The sequence below is a fragment of the Geotrypetes seraphini genome, chromosome 2 (assembly GCF_902459505.1).
Source record: "Geotrypetes seraphini chromosome 2, aGeoSer1.1, whole genome shotgun sequence".
Classification (NCBI taxonomy): Eukaryota; Metazoa; Chordata; class Amphibia; order Gymnophiona; family Dermophiidae; genus Geotrypetes; species Geotrypetes seraphini.
The window spans coordinates 7209275-7234623 of record NC_047085.1 but is presented as its reverse complement, the minus strand read 5'-3'; the positions used below and the strand labels follow the sequence as shown (position 1 = coordinate 7234623).

Here is a 25349-nt window from a genome sequence, read left to right as displayed (position 1 = left end):
TCTCCTTTTCCAGAAGTAGGCAGTATTTCCAAAAAAGCTACAATCTTTACAAAAGGTTTTAACCCCTCCCCAAGCTTCTGAAAAGCATTCTGTGCTGCAAGTGGGGGTATTGTAGGCCAGGTCATTTGTTCTGAGGTAGATAACATCATCAGGGTTTGAATTCTTTGTTTCTTCCTTAATTATAGTCTGGTGTTCCTGGTAAAACATCCTGGAAGTCAGTTCTCTATTGTTCTTTGTTTTAAGGTTAATTTCTCTGATGATGGAATCTCCTAGCAGCAATAATCTTTTTTATTTGTGGTTTAAGGGGTTCTTTTCTTCACTGGTTCTAGTTCCACCTCAATTTTTGTTCTTGAGCATCACAGTACTCTAATGGAGCAAAGGAATTTTATAGGGGCGTCAGTTGTGAGCCTACTGCGACCCATTTATTCCTGGGTTGTTTTATTCTTTGAGGCAGTGGTAGTAAATTGGTTTAATTTTGTGGGGTGATCATAGCTGCTTTATTTGCATCCAATTCCTGCTTAAGTTTACAGAGCTCCTCTTTAATACTAGCAAGCTGAAGTGCTAATGAGCCACCAAGTTCCCTATTAACAGTTGTACAGGAGGGGCTAGCAATTGAGACACTATGATACAATTTCTGCTGGATTCATCCTTGTCCTTTTTTTATTCCAAATATTCCCAATAAATCTAGATAGCATTTTCTGTGCTATAATCTCTAATTGCACATTAAAACTTAAAGCTACTTTCTATTCTAGGACTGGCAATGCTCATAAAATAAACCTTGCCAACAGTATGAAAGACAGGAATCAGTTTGAAGAGTCTATCCTCCCTAATATCAGAGCTGGGCAGAAAAAGGAGGGAAAGTTTCTAGGGGGGTTTGTTTTATTTTTTTTATTTCTAGGGGGGTCTAGGTTGGAAGACAGAGCAGTTACACCACACTATAGATAAACACATAACAGCACATTTTAAATCTCAGTAATTAAATAATAGTCAGTGCTCCAGTCGAGAGAAAATCTATCAAGTAGGAAACCCTATTTCTAGTCAGTTGAGATATTTAAGAATAAATCAAAGGCACTTAGCAATTTTCAAGTTCAGATCCTTGTAGATAAGCATATGGATGCTGAAGGAGTTGTTTAAAGTTGGTTTCAACTGAGAAATGTGAGCCAAGGAGAATTTGCAAACCAAACTTAGCCTAAGAGTGTTCTTCTCTAGCGGTCCAGTTTTTCATAGGACTGTCTGCTAGGAGATTCCATCATAAGAGGTACTGGAAATAAGGGTTTGGCACCCCTTCTTTCCTTGCAGCTCTTTTGGGTAATATGGTTCTCAAAAGGATGTTCTTGTTAAGAGGATGGCAATGAGGACTGTTGGAGGCTCAATGGGGATATATCATTGGCTAGTAATATGGAAGATACTTTTACCTTTAACGCTGATGAGTAGTTGATATTACAACTTAAAATGACCCTCCCCCCTTGCCTCAGGCCTACAACAAATAGTCTTGCTTGATGCTGATAAAAAGAGCTGATTGGCTCAGGTGTCCTCTTGATTTTGTAAAGTATTTGACTCTTATCTCTGCCTCCTCTAATGAGATCAGTGGAACAGAGCCATATTTAACAGATCTGAACTCCCAATTCAGAACAATGGTGGAAGGAATGGGGTGAGGTGTCTGTAAGAGCAGTATAAGAACACCATCGCTAAGAATGGAGACAGAAGAACACTTCAGGGGAGACTATGAATTTTCAGGACATCGACCCCAACACTCCCTCCCTGCTGTTTCGCCTCTCTTCTTTACCACTTTGCTACACAAGACTGTAAACACTCTCTCCTCTATTCTAAATATCCTTGCTCCCCCTACCCAATGCTCTGTAAGGTGCCCCAAACCCTAGCCCTGGCTAAACTCTAAAATCCACTACTTACACTCCTGTGCCAGGGCTGCTGAACAGCTCTGGTTCAAATCCTTTGCTCATGCTGACTTTCATTCATTTCAAATTCTTTCTGACCTCCTTCCAATCCATTCTCACTTATCAAACAAGATTACTCCACCCACCTAACTGACTTTCTCAGCCCCAACCCTCACTGCCTCTTTGCCACACTGAGCTCCTTACTCAAGGTGCCCCCACCTCCAACCCCTCGGCCACTTCCCCCACCCCAGTCTATGGCTACGTACTTCTACAACAGGGTTCACAAATTTAACCTTGAATTCTCAACTGAACCACCTCCCCCAGCCTGCTCTACCCCCCCCTCCCCAGTCACTTTTTCCTCCTTTCCTGAAGTTACTGAGGAGGAAATTGCACATTTTCTTTCCTCTTCCACCTGTTCCTCTGCTGTCATCCCCTCTATCTACTATATCTTCAATCCATCATTCTCTACAACTGTGCCTGATACCTTCAAACACTAATCCTCAAAAACCCTCATGGAACCCTACCTTTCCTTCCAACTATTGTCCTGTTTCCCTCCTTCCCTTCTTATCCAAGCTACTTGAATGTTCTGTTCACTGCCATTGTCTTGACTTTATTTCATCTCAAGCTATCCTTTACCCACTTCAAATGGGCTTTCGCCCTCTTCAATCTACAGAAAGTGCCCTTATGATAGTCTCCAGTGACTTGCTCTTGGCCAAATCCAAAGGCCTCTACTCCATCCTCATCGTTCTTGATCTATTTGCAGCTTTTGACATGGTAAATTACCACGTACTCATCAATACGCTGTCTTCGCTTGGATTTCAGCCCTCTGTTATCATATGGTTTTCTTCCTGTCTTTCCCATCTTACCTTTAGCATATACTGTGATGGATCCTCTTCCACTGTCATCCCGCTGTCGGTCGGTGTACCTCAGGGCTCTATTTTGGGACCACTTCTTTATTCCATCTACACTTCTTTCCTTGGTGCTGTAATGTCCTCTCATAGCTTTCAGTATCGCCTGTATGCGGATGACTCTCAGATTTATCTCTCTTCACTTGAAATCTCGACAGACACTCTGTCCTGTGTTTCAATCTACTTATCTGACATTGCTACCTGGATGTCTCACCCGCCATTTAAAATTAAACATGGCCTGAATCTGAGCTCCTTATCTTTTCACCTAAACCTGTCTCTTCTCTTCCCCTGTTCTCTATTTCTGTGAACAACACCCTCATCCTGCCTGTCTCGTTGGCTTGCAACCTTGGGGTAATCACACATCTCTCTCTTCTCTTCACATATCCAACAGACTTCCAAAACCTGTTGTTTCTTTCTCTTCAGTATCACTAAAATCAGACCCTTCCTTTCTCAGCGTACTGCCAAGACCCTCATCACCTCTCACCTAGACTACTGCAACCTGCTTCTCACTGGCCTTCCGCTTAACCATCTTTCTCTCCTTAAATCTGTTCAGAACTCTGCTGCATGCCACATATTCTGCCTATGTTGCTATGCGCACACAATCCCTCTCCTCAAGTCACTTCATTGGCTCCCTATCCATTTCAAACTCCTTTTACTGACCTATAAGTGTATTTGCTCCGCAGCTCCTCAGTATCTCCTCAGTATCCCCCACACTTCCCCTGGGCACTAGCTCATCAGATAAGTCTCTCTTATCTGTACTTTTCTCCTTTACAGCCAACTCCAAACTCCGTCCTGCCTACCTTGCTGCACAATATGCCTGGAACAAAGTGCCTGACTCAGTATGCCAGGCTCCTTCCCTGGCAGTGATTCAAAGCCCATTTTTGAAGCTGCTTTCAATTCCAAGCTCCAACCTACCTTCTAGCACTGATATCTGTCTTATCATTCCTTCTGTAATTCCCCCACCTAAGCACAGTGTATTGATGCTCCTTGTCCAGCTTGTCTGTCTTGACTACATTGTAAGCTCTTTTGAGCAGGGACTGTCTCGTCTGTGTTTTGATGTACAGTGCTAAGTATGTCTAATAGTGCTATAGAAATGATTAGTAGTAGTAGTATATCTTTTAGAGCAGTTTAATGGAGGAGAGAATTTTAAGAGGAGAGCCGAGTATAAAGTGAAAGTGTCTTTCAGAATGGAGAGCAGATCTGAGAGAAGAAATATGGAAAGAAAGTACCTCTAAGGACTAGATATTGTAAAAATGATTTTTGCTCTTTTTTGTTTATGGGGCAATTACTTAGGGCACCTAGGTGTAAAGTAGTCTCTTGGAGCAATATGACAGGGAATGTTGTGTCAGAATGGTATGTCATGACCAGCATGATTGGGACAGAGCCTATGAACTTACCAACTGGCTATGTACTGGGAAGCAGGATTTTGCAGTTGGAAGATGGTCAGCTGTGACTCTTTAACTAGTATGTTTACATTGCATGCTCCCTGCTATTCTCTCTGCTTAATCTGATTGTGATTCTGCTTCTAGTTAACACTCACTATCCTGCGTCAGACTGGAGGTTTGGGTATCAGCATCGCTGGAGGCAAGGGTTCAACTCCATACAAGGGAGATGATGAGGTAAGACAGCTTTAGTACTTTTGGAACAGGAGAGGGGCTGAAGAATCAACAAAGAAAAGGAGGGAAATAGGTTGCAAATCTGAAAGGTGCTGCTGTCCAAGCACAGGAGGGAAATATGATAATGCCTCTCTACAAAACAATGCTAAGACCTCATCTAGAGTATTTGACCAATTAGGGATATTGCCAGAAAATTATTGGTAGATTAAAAATGGCATCAAAAGAACCTATTCTGTACATGTCTTAAAGAAGCATCATACTGTTGTATTTTAAGGTCAGTAGATGAAAGGAGACCTTCAAAATAATCGTTCACAAGACTAAATCGTTCACAAGACTAAGCAAAATCGTTCACAAGACTAAGAATGTCATAATGCCCCTGTATCGCTCCATGGTGCGACCTCATGGAGTCTTGTGTTCAATTCTGGTTTCCTTATCTCAAGAAAGATATAGAAAAAGGTTCAAAGAAGAGCGACCAAGATGGAAAAGGGGATGGAACTGTTCTCGTATGAGGAAAGACTAAAAAGGTTAGGGCTCTTCAGCTTGGAAAAGAGACAGCTGAGGGGAGATAGGATTAAAGTCTACAAAATCCTGAGTGGAGTAGAACGGGTATAGGTGGATCGATTTTTCAATCTGTCAAAAATTACAAAGACTAGGGGACACTCGATCAAGTTACAGGAAATACTTTTAAAAGCAATAGGAGGAAATTTTTTTCATTCATAGAATAATTAAGCTCTGGAACGCGTTGCCAGAGGATGTGGTAAGAGTGGATAGCGTAGCTGGTTTTAAGAAAGGTTTGGACAAGTTCCTGGAATAAGTCCATAGTCTGTTATTGAGAAAGATATGGGAAAAGCCACTGCTTGCCCTGTATTGGTAGTATGGAATAGTGCTACTCCTTGAGTTTTGGCCAGGTACTAGTAACCTGGATTGGCCACTGTGAGAATGGGCTACTAGGCTTGATGGACCATTGGTCTGACCCAGTAAGGCTATTCTCATGTGCTTATGCTGGGCTTGCAACATAACCTGTAGAAAAATTCTAATAACTCAGAGCCTCTGAAATGATCTGAGATTTCCATGAGGACAAGCAGGCAGCATATGGAGCCCTGTATGGACAGTCAAAAAGTGTACTGTCACTTTGTATTTTGAAGACTGCCCATACTGCGCATGCACTGGTGCCTTCCCGCCTGACATCAGTTTTCCACATAGTTGAGAAGCTGTTCTTTGGAATTTCTCCAAGTGTGTAAAATGTTTTCACATTTTTGTGCCTTCCCACTAACTTTTCTTCATATTTTCCCAGTTTTATTATTTCTTTTCAAAAATTTTCTATTTTTGACCAATTCATTTTTTGGGACTTTAGGCTTTCCTCAGCCTATTTTCCTGCTGGGAGAGTTGAGCCTTTTTTGGGCTATCATATACTCAGCCTCCCTAGACCTTAGAGTCCTTTGATCTTGTGTCAGCAGTCTTTCTCTCGATGTCCAAACCTCCAATCATCTTCAAACGGTGCACTCGGTGCCAACGGACCATTTCAGCTACAGACCCTTATAATTGCTGTGTCTATCGTCTTGGTCCCGAGCACCGTGATTCTTTGTGCCAACTCTGCTCTAAACTGCAGAAGAGGTGTCCGAAAGCCAGACAGTTGTGATATAAAAAACATTTTGGTTTTGCGAGTACATCATGAATGTCTGCTGACTCCAACATCGATGTTCAGTGTTCTACTCTTCCAGTATCGACACCAATAACGTTGACATTGACAGTCCAAGCTGCTTCTGATTCATCAGTGCTACCTCCTTCGGGGGAAGTTCTTAAAAAGGCTAAGGGGCACAAACATCTGTCTTCCTCTAGACATGCGTCAGCTTCATCCCATGCATTGACCCCATCAGATAAATCGAAGCATAAGTGCACTGAGACTAGGTCACCATCACTACAATTGGTGTCTCCTCTGAGGCATGCCTCGACATCAAGGTCACCAAAGCTTCAATAACCTTTGAAGCCTATGCCTTCTCTACCACATGTGACATCAGTACCAGCATGGTCTCTGCAAAATCAGCTTTGAGAGCTTTTGCAGAAGGTGCTTGCTGAGATGTTGAAATTGTACACGGTACAAACACTTGCTCTAGTGCATCCAGCCTCAATCCAATTTGAGTCCTGCCCAAAGACTTCATCAAGGGACTATTAAGAAGAGGATAAGCACTATAAAAACGCTAGAGCAAGCATGGTCCCTTTTTAAGGACACAGTCACTGAGGCGCAAAATCCATATATACCACGTATCAACAAGGGATCCAAGAGGAAAAAGAACAAGGAACTGGCATGGCTCACTGTAGCGGTGAAGGAAGCTATCAGAGGCAAGAAAACTTCGTTTAAGGAATGGAAAAGGTCAAAAACGGACTGGAAAAAGCACAAACAACATCAAAGCAGGTGCCACAAGGCTGTAAGAGGAGCCAAAAGACACTACGAGGAAAAAATAGCCAAGGAGGCAAAAAACTTCAAGCCATTCTTTCGATATATTAAGGGGAAAAACCCGTGAAGGAAGCAGTTGGGCCATTGGATGATCATGGAATAAAAGGAGTGCTAAAGGAAGACAAAGCCATCGCCGACAAACTGAACACATTTTTTTGCATCTGTGTTTATTGAAGAGGATATACACAGCATACCAGAAGCTATATGCAGAAAATGAAGACGGGAAACTGACAGGGTTGACGGTCAGTCTAGAAGAGGTATGCAGGCTGATTGATAGGCTTAAAAATGATAAATCCCTGTAAACGGATGGCATCCATCCGAGGGTAATCAAGGAACTGAAAGGGGCTATAGCTGAACTGCTTCAACTAATAGCCAATCTGTCAATCAAATCGGGAAGGATTCCGGAAGACTGGAAAGTGGCGAATGTCATGCCGATCTTCAAGAAAGGTTCGAGGGGAGATCCGGGAAACTACAGACTGGTGAGTCTGACCTCGGTATTGGGAAAGATGGTAGAGGCGCTGATAAAGGACTGCATCATTGATCACCTGGATGGACACAATCTGATGAGGACCAGCCAGCACGGCTTCAGCAAGGGAAGATCTTGCTTGACAAACTTGCTGCACTTGCGGCCATTCTGGACAATTTGCGTTACTTGTTCAGCAAGGGCCTCAACGCCCTAATCATGCAATTTGACATGAGTTCTGCCTTTGACTTGGTGGACCATGGAAAACTTACAATGCCTAGACGCAATCGGAATCAGAGGAGAAGTACTGAACTGGTTTCGAGGTTTCCTTACATCACGCACCTACCAAGTCCATTTTAATCACGATCTCTCTGACACATGGAGCAATCCATCTGGTGTGCCACAAGGATCACCACTATCCCCTTTGCTCTTCAATGTTTACATGCCCTCATTGGGTGCACAACTGTCCCAGCTGGGGATAAAACTATTTAGCTACGCTGACGACTTCACGATGATTATCCCGTTCACCAACTCTGTCTCAGAAGTCACCCCCAAAGCAAGAGAAGTACTAAATTGGATGGAGCAATGGATGACTGAATTCAGACTAAAACTAAACTCAGAAAACAAAATTTTTCATAGCATCACCATACCCACTTGACACTAAAGCACCAATGTTCATCAATAACCTTAGTTATGCCATTCAGTCCACGATGAAGATATTAGGAGTAACACTGGACCAGAACCTGACCATGAAAGACCAGGTAGATTCCTTGATCAGAAAAATCTTTCTCACCCTCTGGAAGTTTCGGTCCATCAGAGCTTACTTCGATGTCTCATCATTTCGAATTCTGGTACAATCCCTTATACTGAGTCAACTCGATTATTGTAACATCAGATAGCTATAGCAAAGATTACATAACAAAATTTACATAAAGAAAAACTTCATACAGTTCAGAATTTAAATGGTTATAATTCCCCTATAAGCCCACTATATTAGGGAGAGAGATTTCAGGTAAGAAGGCATCTCCCAAAGGATCAAACACAAGAAAAACACCAAAATAAAAAAATAAAAAGGCATCTCAAACTACTTGTCTCATTATTTCTATACTTCACATTAGATAACTATTATCCATTTTCTTCCCTCGTATCCTTAATCTGGACTTGGACCTTGTGGTTATTTTCAAGAAAAGCCTTTAGTTGTTTGGGTTTGTAGAAAAGATATCTATTAGATTCAAAAAGAATTAAACATTGCAGGGAAAACGCAAAATGAAATGTGCCCCCAAGGCTAATACCTGGGGCACAGAAGCAAAAATTGCTTCCTTGTGTGTCTACACAGACGTCAAGAAAACCCCATACTTTCTCACCCACAAACAACTTGTCAGCATTACGAAAATACATCCTCATTACCCAGTCTTTGTCAGACTCAAAAACAAATGACACGAGGAGTGTAGATCTTACACACTCCTCTTCTAAAGATGTTTCTAATAATTGTGTCACATTGAAAGTTCTTCCTGGACAAGAGCCTGAGGTTTTTTTCTTGGAAGAAAATAAATAGGAGAGTGGAGGCACACCTTCTTTGAGGACTCCTAGAATCTCCACTAGATATTTCTTGAACAATTCAAGGCAGGCTAAGTTCTTTGACTGAGGAAAGGTGACAAACCACAGGTTTAACCTGCGAGTATAGTTCTCCATTTTATTCCTCAATCCTGCCAAACCTTGAACATAAGTCAAGGAATTACTTTTAATTTCACCCAGACCTTTGTGAGCCTCCTCCATTTTCCTCTCCAGTTCCACATTTCTTACTTCTGGGCAGTGATTCATGTTTCAAACTTTTGTAGGGAAATCGCAACCATAACTTTATTTTCTATCACAATTTTTTCCAAGCGCGCCACAGCGTCCTAGATAGAGTCTACGTCCCAGATAGAGTCTAACGTGACATATGCTGGTCTAACCAAAGGGGTAACAGAAAGTTCACCACACAGATCTTTCCAACTTGGGCACTCCTCCAACTGCTCCCTCCAATTCCAAGCAATGTTCCGCATCACCTTCCATGGTGGCAAGTAATTCTTCTGCTATACCCTCCATACTCCGATTGTTCCCCTCAAACGATGAGCAGTGTCATCGATTGCTCCAGATGTGCAGTCATGCCTGGAATTGAGGGGTGGAAGTCTATCCTCCGGGCTCAGTGTGGTATTGAGCTCGGGTAAGGTTGCTCCATTGCCAGCAGGACGAGCTGTTCGGACAACAAATCTTTCAATGGTGGAAAGGGGAAGTGGAGAGGACTCCAAGGGGTAAGTTCTTGCTTTCTGTTACCCATTTCTCCAAAAGGTTTCAAGAAATAATTTGAGGAAATAAAGAGTAAGGTTCGGAGCCCGTTTCAGCATGACTCAGCCGGATGCCATCTTAAGTCTCTCTCCGTACCGAAGGATTTTTAAACATTGAGCATTATAATTTTCCATCCTGATGTACTTGAGTTTGTGACCTCCTTGCCTAAAATTTTGGAGAGAGATTATACCACAGGGTCAGCAAGACTCAGCGTCCACAATTATTCATTATCTCTGCTGATGAATTTTATCCTGTGATCACCACAGACCCTATTTAGTGTGACGACTCCTCATATTATCTCTTGCCTTGTACCAGAAATGCCTCAAGTTTCTCTTCACTCATCTGCTCAGTGTCACTCTTGTAAGCAGAACAGGGCTAAAAGTGCAACTGCAGCTGTACAGCTAACCTACAGATTTTCTTCTGACATTCTTTTGCACAAATTGAAGCAAGTCATTTTTCTAAGCCAAAGCGGATGGGCAGACTAGATGGGCCATCATGTTTCTATGTTTCCATGCAAGGCAGTGAACAGCTTGAGGAGGATGTTGGGAGAGCAGGGTAGGTAGGGCAGAGGAAGCAGGAGAAAGACAAGATAAGAAAGTGTTAGGATCATGATAGGTGGAAGGGCGGTGCAAGCAAAATAGTTCATAAGAACATAAGAATAGCCTTCCTGGGTCAGACCAATGGTCCATAAAAGCCTAGTAGCTTGTTCTCATGGTGGCCAATCCAGCTCACTAGTACCTTGCCAAAAGGTGTAGCAATATTCCATGCTACCAATCCAGGGCAAGCAGAGGCTTGCCCCGTGTCTTTCTCAATAACAGACTATGGGCTTTTCCTCCAGGAACTTTTCCAAACCTTTCTTAAAACCAGCTACGCTATCCATTCTTACCACAACCTTTGCAATGCGTTCCAAAACTTAACTATTCTCTGAGTGAAAAACTATTTCCTCCTATTAGTTTTAAAAGTATTTCCCTGTAACTTCATCAAGTGTCCCCCTAGTCTTTGTCATTTTTGCCTGAGTGAAAAATTGATCCACTTGTACCCGTTCTACTCCTCAGGATTTTGTAGACTTCAATCGTATCTCCCCTCAGCCATTTCTTTTCCAAGCTGAAGAGCCCTAACCGTTTTCGTCTTTCCTCATACGAGAGGTCGCTCTTCTTTGAACCTTTTCTAGCACCACTAAATGTAGATGCTTCCATTTCATAGACACTATTGCAGTGTAGTGCTGAGGAGACAAGTTGGGCGCGTGAGATGTTTTTGGGAAATGTTTGGTACCAAACTGTGCTCCATGACAGGGTTTTAATCTAAAGCTTTTATCATGCAGAGCTCTGCTTCCAAGGAAGCATGAGTGCATGAGAGTCCTGCTTTCTCTGTGTGGCCTGTTGAAATGACTGTTGAATCCCAGGCTTGGGATGGGCAGTGGGGCTGGTTGGTATGTACAGGGAATGTTGGAATTCAGCTTTCCTTATTCCGGTTATGGTTCTAATTTCAGGGCATCTTCATTTCCCGAGTTGCAGAGGAGGGACCAGCAGCCCGAGCTGGAGTCCGTGTTGGAGATAAACTTCTTGAGGTAAGATTCTTTGTGTCTGACCATTAGCTCACCATCCTCTGGTGTTGCAGGGTAATGCAGAATGGTTCAGTGATACACTAGAGAGGGCATATACCAGGGAGCAATGCAAGTGGTGGGGAAGGAGGGGTGTTGTAGGTGCCAAGAGTAATGCAGTGTTACAGGTGTTAAGGTAGATGTGGGCAATGCAGTCGAGTAGGGTGGCTTGCAAGATGCCAAAGGCTATGGCTTTAATGAGTGGAGTTAGGTAGGTGCAATTGCTTTGAGTTCCAATGCTGCAGAGCTGTGGATAATTGGTCTGGGGGGGTCCCAAGTACCTAAATAGAGAGTAACATAGTACATGAGAGCAGGTACGTCCTGTATGGTCCATCTAGTCTGCTGTATCTGCCTCTGCTAGAGTTTAGGGTTGTACCTATTGCACTGTGTAGATTACACAACTGTATGCTTTGGTTAAACTGTGGAAGTCATTTACGTTTTAGTTTGATAGGAGTAAAATGTGTTGGCCGAGCCGTGTTTGTGAGGCGAGAGGTTGTGCACTGGCAGAGCTGTGGGGGTCCTCAGTAACAGATGGGCAGGCATGGGGCCATTAACATCATTGTGGGGGTAGATAAGGAGTTTCTCATCATCCATTTAATTATTGACAGATTATCTGCTGCTTGATTCTTGGAAAGGAGCCAGGTTTCTAAGCATGGAGCTCATAGCCTGACAGTAATTCCTCTGCTCTGTCTGTTCTTACTCAGGTGAACAGTGTGGACTTGCACAATGCCGAGCACCATATAGCAGTGGAAGCCCTCCGCAACTCTGGGAGCTCTGTTACCATGACAGTGCTGCGAGAGAGGATGGTGGAGCCAGAAAACGCCATCACGGTTACACCCCTGCGGCCAGAGGATGACTATAATCCCCGGGAGCGGCGAAGTTGCATGCGGTTCCCAGAAGAGCCTGAGGTGGCAGTGCCCAGAGAGCGCTATTCCCTCTGTCTAGTGCGCAATGAAAAGGGACTGGGCTTCAGCATTGCTGGTGGGAAGGGATCTACGTCTTACAAATCTGGAGATGTGGTGAGTCACCTATTCACCCTCTAACTCCGAATCTAAACTATTTATATTATGTTTGTTTATTCAAATATTTGATATCACACTATTACAAAAAGGTCTATGTGGCTTGCAATAAAATGCGACAAAAATACGAAAATAAAAGAATGCCAAACTATTTACAATTAAAATAATCAAACCCACGCAGCTTAGTCTGCCAAATAATATTATTAGGATGTGTTAACATTGAATGCAATTTGAAAAAAAAGCTTTAAGTAATACTTTAAATTTAGGATATACCAATTCAGACTGTAAATATGGAGGTAGGCTCTTCCAAAGAATAGGTGCTAAGAAAAGGTTTGCAGCTCTCCGGGTAGACTCATAGGCCCGTCTCGGGCGTCCTAGAAAAATTGGAACAAAACCCGCACAGAGTAAACCCAATTCTATAACCGACGTCCATGTTGCAGACGCCGGTTACAGAATCGGGTTTTTGGCCTGGATTCTGTATAGGAGGCGGCCACTATACTTTATTGCGGCAAGGGATTTCCCTGCCGTGATTAGTATAGCGGCCACAACTATGGCCTCCAGTCTCCCCAACCCCCCCTGGACGTTCGCGGCAGGAGGGTGCCCAACTCCTCCTGCCGAAAGAACCCACACCCCTCCCCCCCCGAAGATCGCTGGCAGGAGAGGTTGGGTACCCTCCTGCCGGCGATCTTCGGGGAGGCCGTTGGGGGGGGTCTGGGAAGGGCGGTTATGGCATTTTGTTTGGGGGGGTCCGGCAGGAGGGGTTGGGTACCCTCTTGCCGGCGATCTTTGGGGGGCGGGTTCTTTCTGCAGGAGGGGTTGGGCACGCTCCTGCCGCGAACGTCGGGGGTTGGGAGGGTTGGGGAGACTGACGGCTGTAGCTGCGGCCGCTATACTAATCGCGGCAGGGAGATCCCTTGCCGCGATAAAGTATAGCGGCCGCGTCTACTTACCATGTAGGCCAGCATTTTGCTAGCCTACATTGTAAGAGTCTCATGCTCTGCTAGGGAAACCACACAGGGCTGCCTAGGTTCGCCTAAGGCTACCGCCTAGCCTTAGGCGAGCTTAGACGGGCTTGTGGGCCTCCCGGAGGCGCCTTCAATATAGGCAGCCTGCCTGGGGAGCATTTTTTTTAGAAAACGTGCCTCCCAATTGGCTGATTAGACAGCTGTAGGACGCCTACACACAGCTGCCTACAGTTGGGACACACTTTGCAGAATCAGGGCCATAGTGTTCATATCGAGGGGAAGGGAGGACTGATCTATGTGAATCCAATGAACGCAACTGTTCTATGGAATAGTGTTAGCCAAATAGGAAGGTACCCGGAGAGTTTGCTACCTTGCCGTTCCTGGGACACCCGGAGGAGACTTTGTCCTGCTGCCCTGAGTCTCCCGCAGCGGCGGTTGAGTATTGTGTTGGCTGCATCGGGCAGGCAGCTGCAAAGACGGACCCCCTGACATCATCGGGTCCGTCTCCACAAATTACTTTAAATTCTATACTGCTGCTGCAGTTGCGGCCGCAGGGCGCGGCCCCTTGGGAGCCCCTTGGAGCAACGCGGAGCCGAGGAGCAGGAAATCAGGTTGTATAAATACTAGCTAGACTATGGGGAAGAGGAAGATTAAACCTAAGAGCTCAACACCTGCATTATTTGGTCCCATGGACAGGCATTTGACATTTTCTATGAACAATCCTCCACAAACTTTATCGGATATGACATCTCCCATATCGGGGGTATCACTGAGTCCCCTTGAAAGAACTCCCCCCCATCATCCAGTATCAGGTGATAGCAGGAAAGATATTCCTGCTATTTCCACTGAATATGTGGTGTCCTCTACTCAGACAAGTAAACTAGCTTTCACTGAGATACCTAAACCACTTGATTTTTCAAGTGTAGTAGAGGATCAACCACTGGCAGTGGAAGCACAGGATATTACCCTTAAAGATTTGTGGTTAGGTATATCTAGAGTTGAAGGGATTCTCAGAGAAACAGTGAAACGAACGTTAGACTTTTCACAATCTGTGTCTCAAAAATTTGAAAATGTGGACTCTAATTTGAATTGTTTGGATAAAAGATTAAATGTGGTTGAAACACAAAGTAATACACTTCAAGCTATCTCAGTATCTGCCGTTAAGGATTCTACGGTGTTACACTCAAAAATGGAAATGATGGAAAATGTTTATAGAGCGAGAAATCTCCGCTTGGTTAATTTCCCAGTAACTCATCTATTGTCTCCTGAAATTTTGTTAAGGAAATACTGGGATTACCCAATGCATAAACTTTTCCAATAAATAATTATTATTATGTTCCGCAAAAGAAAGTACAATCCGCCCAGGAAGTGGACCACCTGGTTACTAATGAAATAAATCTGACAGAGTTCTTGGAGGATAGTCAGGATGTGATCCAGAGTAGGTCCACTCTGGTAGTAACGTGCATGAGTGAGATAGACAAAATGTTAATAATGAAAACTTACTTTAAAAATAGGCTGACAAAATTTCTAAAATTAAAACCAAGGGTCTTAGCTCTAGATGCATCATACTATTTAAAATTTCCATGTAAATATCTTGTTAAACTACATGACATTGAATATGTTTTTTGGGATCCTATTCAATTGCAACAATTCTTATTAGTTTGAGAACAGAAATAAGCTTTATTTTCAACATGTTTCATAACTGAGAATTAGGAGGAAGTAAGAGTCCCAGATAATATGGAAGGGTCTAGATTCATGCGGATGAATCAAGTACCACATCTTAGTTTTCTTTTTATTCTTTTTCGTAATTTGATTGGTGGCATGTCTTCTCACTTGTTGTGGGCTTTGAAAGGAATTTTGTTTATATGTATAATTACTGTTAATTATGTTAAGATCTTTTTTTTTCCTTGTATCATCTGATATTGTAACTATTAAATCTGCATAAATAAAAAAAAGGAAGGTACCCCAAAATGTAAACCTTTACAAATTAAACATAGAATTTTGAATTTGCACCTATAGAGGGAAGCCAATGAAGGCTAATTAGCAATAGTGTAATATGATCACAGATTTTGGCTTTTCAAAGAAACCTTGCTGCAGAGTTCTGAAGAATTTGTAACCATTGCATGGAGGACCTGTTGTTCCACAAAAAATAGAATTACAGTAATCCAACCTAGAGATAATAAAGGCGTGTAACAATGAATGAATGGAAACAAAGTCCAACACAAATGAAATGGAATGTACTACCTGAGATATTTGCACCTCAAAGGACTCCCCTTCTCTGTTTCTCGATGTCTACCTTGAAGAGAATGCCATGCTGGGTTCCTAGATGTTTGGAAAGTTCTGAGTTGGATTCCCCACCTGCCTTTCCCGCAGGTGTAGTGCCAGGTTGGGTCCCCATGTACCTTGCCCATAGTTGCTCTTAACTCGGTAAAGGTGTTTCTTTTGGAAAACTGAAGAACTTCAACTCTAGTTCTGGTAAAAAAAAAAAAAAAAAATTTGAGCAGGGAGTTTAAAATAGAAACAAGTTGATATTTAATCTTGCGTGCTGACTGCTGATTGGTATTTTGGGCTCCTTGCTGATTCATGTGCTTTTCTGGTACTGGAGAGAGAAATAGAAGCACGCTGTGACCACTTTCTCCTTGGGGATATCGGCAAATACCCCTCTAACTCTTTTCTGCTCTGGATATTTGGGAGTACCCTTCTGCTGTGGCTCTGCCATTAACCAGGTATTTTCTCAGGTTTTGCTAAACTTCCTGCTGTCCATTATAATGGAATGATTGGAGAACTTGGCTGTGTTTGCTTAGTCTTAAGATCACCTCAGATCACCTCACTACGTATTGGCAAATTGCAGCAAGTCCCTCTATCTGGTTAGATTAGGTGATTTATTTTTGATATCTTGGTTTACGAGCCTTGGTTTGGTACCTTGGTTTACGAGCATAATCTGTTCCAGGATCACGCTCGTAATCCAAAATGCTCGTTTTGCAAAGCAGAGTTCCCCATAGGCTTTAATGCAAACTCAGAAGATTTGTTCCACAACCAAAGTTTGCAATGGTGGCCCAGGGGTGAGTACCTGCCTGCGGGTGCTTCACAGCGATTCAAAAGTGGTGCCTTCCTTGCCTCGGGGTCCCCATGCGGTTGCCCTCCTGCTTCGGCGATGCGTCTGCCGTCCGTCAGCGCTCTCCCGGCTCCCATCTAAATCGGCCGCCATCCTGAATGAGCATGCGCGACTTCACCTCTCTCCTCTCCTAAGTCAGACGCTGCCCCGACAACACACTCACCACGTACAAGCACGTCTCCTTTCTCCTACAGCAGTCTGTTTGCAGTGGAGTTTGAGACAGAGGTTTGCTGCAGTGTTTAGCAGGTAATGAACTAGGTTGTGTGTTGAAGCAGCCTTTGCAGGGATGAAGAGAGAAACTACAGGCCAGTAAGCCTCTCTTCGGTTATTGGAAAAATAATGGAAGCGTTGTTGAAGGAAAGGATAGTGAACTTCCTAGAATCTAATGGGTTACAAGATCCGAGGCAACATGGTTTTGCTAAAAGTAAATTGTGCCAATTCTTTGACTCGGTGACCATAAGAGGCTCTTGAATAAACTTGATGGCTCAAAGTAGTGAACTAGATTAGAAACTGGTTGACAGACATTCACCACATTAGAATAGTCCTTCTAGATCACACCAATGGTCCATCTAGCCCAGTATCCCATCTTCATGGAGGCCAATCCAAGTCAGAAAAACCAAAATAATAGCAGCATTCTATGTCACCGATCCAGGGCAAGGAGTGGCTTCTCCCTTGTCTGTCTCAACAGCAGTTTATAGACTTTTCCTCCAGGAACTTGTCCAAACATTTTTTACAACCAGTTACATTAACTGCTCTCACCACATTCTCTGGCAATAGATTCCAGAGCTTAACTGTTCTCTGAGGAAATAAATACTTTCTCCTATTGGTTTTAAAAGTATTTCCCTGTAACTTCATCGAGTGTCCCCTAATCTTTGTAATTTTTGACTGACTGAAAGATCGATCCACTTGTACCCGTTCTACTCCACTCAGGATTTTGTAGACTTCAATCATATCTCCCCTCATCCATCTCTTTTCCAAGCTGAAGAGCCCCAACCTCTTTAGTCTTTCCTCATACGAGAGGAGTTCCATCCCCTTTATCATCTTGTCACTGTCCTTTGAACCTTTTCTAGTTCCGCTATATATTTTTTTGAGATGAGGAGACCAGAACTGAACACAATACTCAAGGTAAGGTTGCACCTTTGAGTGATACAAATGCATTATAACATTCTTAGTCTTGTTTACCATCCCTTTTCTAATAATTCCTAGCATCTTGTTTGCTTTCTTGACCTCCGCCGCACATTGGGTGGAAGGTTTTAACGTATTGTCCACAATGACACTCAGATCTTTTTTTTGAGCGCAGACCCCCAAGGTGTACCCTATCATCCGGTAACTATGATTTGGATTATTCTTCCCAATGTGGTTAATAGAGTTTGCTCAGAGGAAGGAAAGTTGAGTGGTAGAGTGCCTCAAAGATCAGTGCTGGTGCCAATTCTGTTGAATATGTTTGTGAGCTACATTGACAAAGGGTTAAAAGGTAAGATTTGCCTTTTTGCAGATGATACCAAGAATTGTATCAGAGTTGATACCCTGGAGGGAGTTGAAAACATGAAAAAGGATCTGCAAAACTTAGAAGAATGGTCTAACTTCTGGCAACTAAACTGGAATGCAAAGAAGTGCAAAATGATGCATTGGCGGAGTAGAAATCTGAGGAAGCCCTATTTGCTGGAAAGGGAGAGGCCAATAGAAGCTGGCAGTGGCTGTAGACAGAAGGATGCTGGACTGTATAGAGAGAGGTATAAGCAACCTCCTCCAGACCGTCACCATTTCAAAGGTCTCTAACAGTTTTAACTGACTTCATTCACTCTCTTTTCTGGGGATTATGTTATGCCTTATTGGATTCATGTACTTTTCCCTCTGTATCTGGTAATTTTGGTTTTCTCTACTCTGTTCACTGCCATTTCCTGGACTTTCTTTCATCTCAAACTTTTCTTAACTCACTCACTACTACTATTATTTCTATAGTGCTACCAGACGCACGCAGCACTGCACAAAGTCACAAAGAAGAAGAAAACAGTCCCTGCCCGAAAGAGCTTACAATCTAAACAGCCAAGACAGACAAACAGGATGTCATGGATACAGTTAAGGGGAACAGTTAATCAGCTGGCTGTGTTGGAGGACAGAGGAGTAGGGTTAAGGATTGAAGCCTATATCAAAAAGGTGCTAGACATGGCCCACAAATACCAAATACATATTCATTCTTTCACAGATGAAATCCAACTATATCTACCGTTAGGAGAAACCCGTGACTCCCAGATCACGAAACTCCTAAACTGCCTCTTGGAAATCGAAAACTGGATGCCTGTCAGCAAATTACAGATAAATGCCTCCAAAACAGAACTCCTTTGGATTCACAAAGAGCACTGCATACGCACCCGTCCCACCCTGCACTGCGACTCAACTACCATAACTGCAAGGAAGTAAGCCTGCAGCCTAGAAATACTTCTTGACGCTAACCTGTCATTTTCCAACCATATCTCAGGTGATATCTACCTCATTATACCACCTGCGATGACTCTGGGGAAAAAAAGGAACTAATTTTCTGAGTCTGACTTCACCCAACTACTCTATGCCTTCGTCCTCATGCAAGGACTATTGCAATGCTCTTTTTATCAAATTCACACTGAAACATAGAAACATGATGGCAGATAAAGGCCAAATGGCCCATCCAGTCTGTCCATCTGCAGTAACCATTATCTCTTCCTCTCTCTAAGAGATCTCACATGCCTATCCCAGGCTGTCTTGAATTCAGACATAGTCTGTCTCTGCCACCTCTTCTGAGAGACTATTCCATGCATCTACCACCCTTTCTGTAAAAAAAATATTTCCTCAGATTACTCTGGAGCCTGTCACTTCTTAACTTCATCCAATGCCTTCTCATTGCAGAGTTTCCTTTCAAATGAAAGAGATTCGACTCATGCGCATTTACATTACATAGGTATTTAAACATCTCTATCATTTCTCCCCTCTCCCACCTTTCCTCCAGTATACAGATTGAGATCTTTAAGTCTGTCCCCATAAGCCTTATCACGAAGACCAAACACCATTTTAGTAGCCTTCCTCTGGACCGACTCCATCCTATTTATATCTTTTTGAAGGTGCGGCCTCCAGAATTGTACACAATATTCTAAATGAGGTCTCACCAGAGTCTTATACAGAGGCATCAATACCTCCTTTTTCCTACTGGCCATAGCTCTCCCTATGCAACCTAGCATCCTTCTAGCTTTCGCCGTCACCTTTTCAACCTGTTTGGCCACCTTAAGATCATCACATCCAAGTCCCGTTCTTCACCACCTAAACTCTACCGTTCCCTCGGGTTTTTGCAGCCCAAATGCATGTATTGTCCATGAACTATTGTGAATGTTTTAATTGATAACCACTTAATAATAACTTTATTTTGTATACCACAATACCACAAGCAGTTCAGAGCGGTTTACAGAGGAAGAGACTGTACATATACAGCAATGTTATAGAAAATATGGTCAAGTATATTGGTAACAAATTTCAATTACATTAGTAAGCCGAGAGAGGTTAGGTATAACCGGAAATATGTCAGATATACAACAGGTATTTCAGTGATATATCAAGATAGGAAGGAGTCAGAGAAATTTATCAAAGAGATAGGTTTTAACTGATTTCCTGAAGGATTGGTAGGAGGGTGCACTTGAAATGAGGGTGGTTAGACATTTATTCCGTTTGCCAGCTTAGAATGACAGTGTTCTATCAAGGAATCTCTTGTAGACACAGCCCTTCAGGGAGGGGAAGGCAAACAGATAGGCATTACGTGTGCAAGTGGTACCTGGTAACACAAAATGGCGTGACAGGTAAATTGGGGATGAACCCGTTAAGGTTTTGAAGCAAAGGCAGGCGAACTTGAAGATGACCCTTGCCTCCATTGGCAACCAGTGAAGTTTTCTGTAGAACAGGCTTATGATCTGACTTTTTGAGACCATAAATGAGACGGACGGCAGTATTTTGAATGATTCTCAGACGTTTGATGGTTTTCTTGAAGGATTCCAAATATATGATATTGCAGTAATCTATTGCACTTAGTAATTGCACTTAGTTGTAGGCGGTCTAGAAATTTTAGAAATAAATAAATAATCTTCATTAAAGCACGTCTCATTATGATGTTTCATTCGGGCCATCAGGCCTTTCATTTCTTTGTTGTAGTGTTTGTATGCATGCCTGCCTTACCCATAGCTAGAGAAACTTCATTAAAATATTACCAAACTTGGGTCTCTCTTATGACCTGCTGCCATTAAAGGTTTTCTCCTCCAAGGAGAGAATAATATGATCAACCTCAGGCTGTAGACGCAAAGATCCCAAGACTGATCACTGCTTACATTTAGTTCCTTAGCACTTAAGGGGTTGATTCTGTGTACATCGATGTGCAAAAGGTCTTTTTCTCAGCTCTGTATATTTTATAACATTTTTGCTGTGAAAAATTAAAAAAAACATGTTATCTCCAGACACAAATTCACAGTTTTGAGAAATGCAAAACCAAGCATCTGTGATATCTTCTTGATAAAAAAATTACCCTTGAGATTATGAATGGATTAATGGAATTCATTTACCAAAAATTGAAACATTGCATGAATATACAGTAGGGTTGTACCGAAAAACCTAAAATTGGAAAAAGTGTATAAATTGAAGTTTTTCCCATGAATCTGATTGTACTTGATCAGAAAATAGGAATTCTATGAGCGTGGGATCTTTTAGCGCTCCAGGCCACGGTAGAAACCACTACTGTGTCTTAGTAAAAAGGGGGGGGGGGGTTATGTCAAGTTTTACAGCCACAAAAGAATAGGAAAACATTCTCCTGTCATCAAATCAGTGCAGCATGAGGCCTTGCAAGGGGTTGAACAGCTTCTCAGGCTTTATCCCGACTATGTCAAGAAGACATTGAATGCTTGAGTGTTTGGAAAGCCATTGGTCAATTAATATACCAAAGTGTATGTGTGTGTGTAGCTATTAGCAAAGTCTTTTAAATTTCTGTTATTTTCCATAATAAAGTGCAGATATTAGGTTCATTTAATAAAATAATGCTAGATTTATTTTGCATACATTTATTTTAATCATCAATTGATGACAGGAGAATGTTTTCCTATTCTTTTGTGGCTGTAACACTGCATTAGTGGGGTTCTAAGTAATCCGACTCTATTTGTAATAATAAGCATATTGAGGACTCGTGTTATTTCTGTACTGATTTATTGTTCTTTTTCAATAAAACAGTCTTGACATGAAATGTCTTTTTAGCAATGTATCATTACTGGGTGTGAAAACAAAAGTTATAGTTGTAATACCAAGAAATTTGCTCCATTAAGCCAAAATAGTAGTAAATTTAAGAATGGAGCTTTATGCCATCAGTGGCTTTGAGGGACTCCAGGATTGGCTTTGAAATTATTTTTGTATCAAGCACAATCAAATTCATGGGAAAAACTTCAATTTGCACAGTTTTTCCAAATTTAGTTTTTTTCTAGACAACCCTAATATACAACCTGATGCTACAATTAAAATCTAATCCTTATTTCATGATGCATAACTTTTGGACTGTTTTGTATCTTAAACTGAAAACTATCTTTAGATAGATTTTTCAACAATAAAGCATTTTATTTAAAAAAAATTCAATAATAATAATAAAAAAACTCCAATTTAAAATTCAAAAAAATCAGATTTTTATCCACCCTGTGCAGAACACTATAGTGTTGAGGTAAAATATGTTCCCACCACAAAGAGCTTACAATGTAAGTGAGTAACTGAGGCAGTGGGAGATGGTGGTAGAAGCAGGATTTGAACTCTGGTCTCCCTGGTTCTCAGCCAGTTTTTCTAACTACTAGGCTGCCTCTTCTCTCAGCTTAATAAAATTACCTCCAGAGTAGTTTAATTTCATTTTAAAGTCTTACAGCAAGTCTTACAGGAATATGTCATTAATAACTACAATATAACACTTGAAATTCTTTCTCATATAATCCTAAAAACATAAAAATTATAACCCTTCCCACCCACCCTTCCTCAATTAGTGCAATCAAACATATCATAAATATATTATTATCACATTTTGTAGTAAAATTTCCATAACAACCCCCCACCCCCTATGTGTATATATATCTATCAAAGGAAAATGATGTTCACTCATTACAATATCTTTCTAATGGCCCCCAGGTCTTTATAAAATTATTATAATTCACTTTCTGCATAGCAATTGCTCTTTCCATCTTAAAAATAATAGCGAATTCCACCAAAATGAATAATTTAGATTAGTATAATTTTTCCAGTTATTGGTAATATGCTGAATGATAACCCCTGTCATGATTAATAAAAGTTTGTTATTATGTGATGATATTTGACTTTTTTTCCTCATAGACGAACAGAACAGTATCATACGACAATGCAACATGGTTTTCTACTAGACAATTTACTTGAGTTCAAATTGAATTCCAAAATAACATAATACAGGGACAGTAATAAAGTAAATGATCCAGTGTCCCCGCTTCCAGAATACAGTGCCAGCATCTATTACATTACATTACATTACATTAGGGACTTCTATTCCTCCTATACCTTGCAGTTCAAGGCAGATTACAAAAGAGCTAACTGGACATTTCCAGTGAAGTTACAACAGTTTTTTTGTTTTGTTTTTTTTGGTTACAAGGGAGGAGAGGTAGCTGGACTAATTCCGGAAGAACTTGCAAATTGGATGTTAAATTGACTGTAAGAACATAAGAACATAAGTAGTGCCTCTGCTGGGTCAGACCACAGGTCCATCACGCCCAGCAGTCCGCTCCCGCGGCAGCCCAACAGGTCATGACCTGTCTGAATCACCCCTTGGTTTCTCATCGAAGTCCTATCTTCCCATCCAATTTTTGACCCTTTGTCCCCGCACCCCTTTCAGTACCCTACGATCCCTTTGTCCCTCAGGAATCCGTCCAATCCCTGTTTGAATCCCTGTACTGTATTCTGCCTGATCACTTCCTCCGGGAGCGCATTCCATGTGTCCACGACCCTTTGGGTAAAGAAAAACTTCCTTGCATTTGTCTTGAACCTATCCCCCTTCAGTTTCTCCGAGTGCCCCCTCGTACCCGTTGTCCCTCTCAGTCTGAAGAACCTGTCCCTATCCACCCTCTCTATGCCTCTCAGGATTTTGAAGGTCTCTATCATATCTCCCCTGAGCCTCCTCTTTTCCAGAGAGAAGAGACCCAGCTTATCCAGCCTCTCGGCGTATGGGCAGTTTTCCAGCCCTCTTACCAGCTTCGTTGCTCTCTTTTGGACTCTCTCATGTACCGCCATGTCCTTCTTGAGGTGCGGCGACCAATACTGAACGCAGTATTCCAGATGCGGGCGCACCATCGCCCGATATAGTGGCATGATGACTTCCCGCGTCCTGGTTGTGATACCCTTCTTTATGATGCCCAGCATCCTCTTGGCTTTTTTCGCTGCTGCTGCACACTGTGCGGATGGCTTCATTGATGCATCCACTAGCACACCCAAGTCTCTCTCAAGTCCGCTGTCTCCCAGCAGTGCCCCCCCCATTTTGTAGTTGAACAACGGGTTCTTATTTCCTATATGCATGACCTTGCATTTCTCAACGTTTAAAGCGCATTTGCCATTTGTTTGCCCAGTCTTCCAGCTTGTACAGGTCCCTTTGCAGGTCCTCACACTCCTCCCTGGTCCTAACTCTGCCGCAGAGTTTGGTATCGTCCGCAAATTTTATAACCTCGCATTTTGCCTCCGTTTCCAGGTCATTGATAAATATGTTGAAGAGTAGCGGCCCCAGCACCGATCCCTGCAGCACACCGCTCGTGACTCCCCGCCAGTCAGAAAATTGGCCCTTCACTCCGACCCTCTGCAGTCTACCCGACAGCCAGTGCTTGATCCATCTGTGTACATCCCCGCCCACCCCGTGGTTCCATAGCTTCTTAAGCAGCCTTTCATGTGGCACCTTGTCAAAAGCCTTTTGAAAATCGAGGTAAATGATGTCCATGGGTTCCCCTTTGTCCACCTGACTGCTTATTCCCTCAAAGAAGTACAGTAGGTTCGTAAGGCATGACCTTCCCTTACAGAATCCGTGCTGGCTTGTTCGCAGTAAGTCATTTTTCTCGATGTGTTCGCAAATGTTGTCCTTGATCATCGCTTCCACCATCTTCCCTATAACTGAAGTCAGGCTCACCGGCCTGTAGTTCCCGGGGTCACCCCTCGATCCCTTCTTAAAGATAGGTGTGACATTCGCCAGTTTCCAGTCCTCTGGCACCTCTCCTGTTCTCAGGGATAGGTTGCAAACATGCTGGATTGTGCCCGCTATTTCCTGTCTTAGTTCCTTTAGAACCCTTGGGTGGATCCCGTCCGGTCCCGGTGATTTGCCACTTTTTAGCCTGTCTATCTGTTTGACGACCTCCTCCTGACTTACCTCTATATGCTCCAATTTTTCGGCTTGTTCCCCCCTCATGAGCTCCTCTGAGTCCGGTATATTGGATGTGTCTTCGCACGTGAAGACCGACGAGAAGAACGTGTTCAACCTCTCAGCTACCTCTTTGTCCTCCTTAATCACTCCTTTCCTATCCCCATCATCCAATGGCCCCACCTCCTCTCTCGCTGGTTGCTTCCCTTTTACGTAACTGAAGAATGCCTTGAAGTTTTTCGCCTCCCTGGCCAGCCCCTCCTCGTATTCCCTTTTTGCTTTTCTAACCTCTCGGTGACATTCCTGTACGTTACTGTGTGATATAACAAATAGATTACAATTAGAGTACAAATAAGATTACGTTACATTTCAGGGATCTGAATACTTGGTTGGTGTTTTGGGGAGGAAGAGATTATTTAAGTGGAGGTTTTGGGGGAGAATTTATCTAGGAGGAGGGGGAAGGGTTGAGTTAAGATATCTGGATAAATTTTTTGAAAAGTAGGGTTTTGATTTCTTTTCGAAAAGTTTTGAAGTCACCCGTTGCCGTCAACAGGTTGGAGATGGAGTGGTTAAGTTTTGCTGTTTGCGTCGCC

The 25349-nt window shown here is 42.6% G+C and overlaps 1 protein-coding gene across 13 annotated transcripts in view; it reads left to right on the top strand.

Annotated features, from left to right (window-relative positions):
* Positions 1–25349, top strand: part of LOC117355920 (protein scribble homolog) — a 393083-nt gene that overhangs the window by 245102 nt on the left and 122632 nt on the right. For all 13 annotated transcript variants that reach the window (XM_033935046.1, XM_033935039.1, XM_033935045.1 and 10 more), the window contains 3 exons: positions 4333–4422; positions 11152–11229; positions 11967–12281. In XM_033935046.1, the coding sequence (XP_033790937.1) occupies positions 4333–4422; positions 11152–11229; positions 11967–12281 (483 nt within the window). The remainder of the gene's footprint in view (positions 1–4332; positions 4423–11151; positions 11230–11966; positions 12282–25349) is intronic.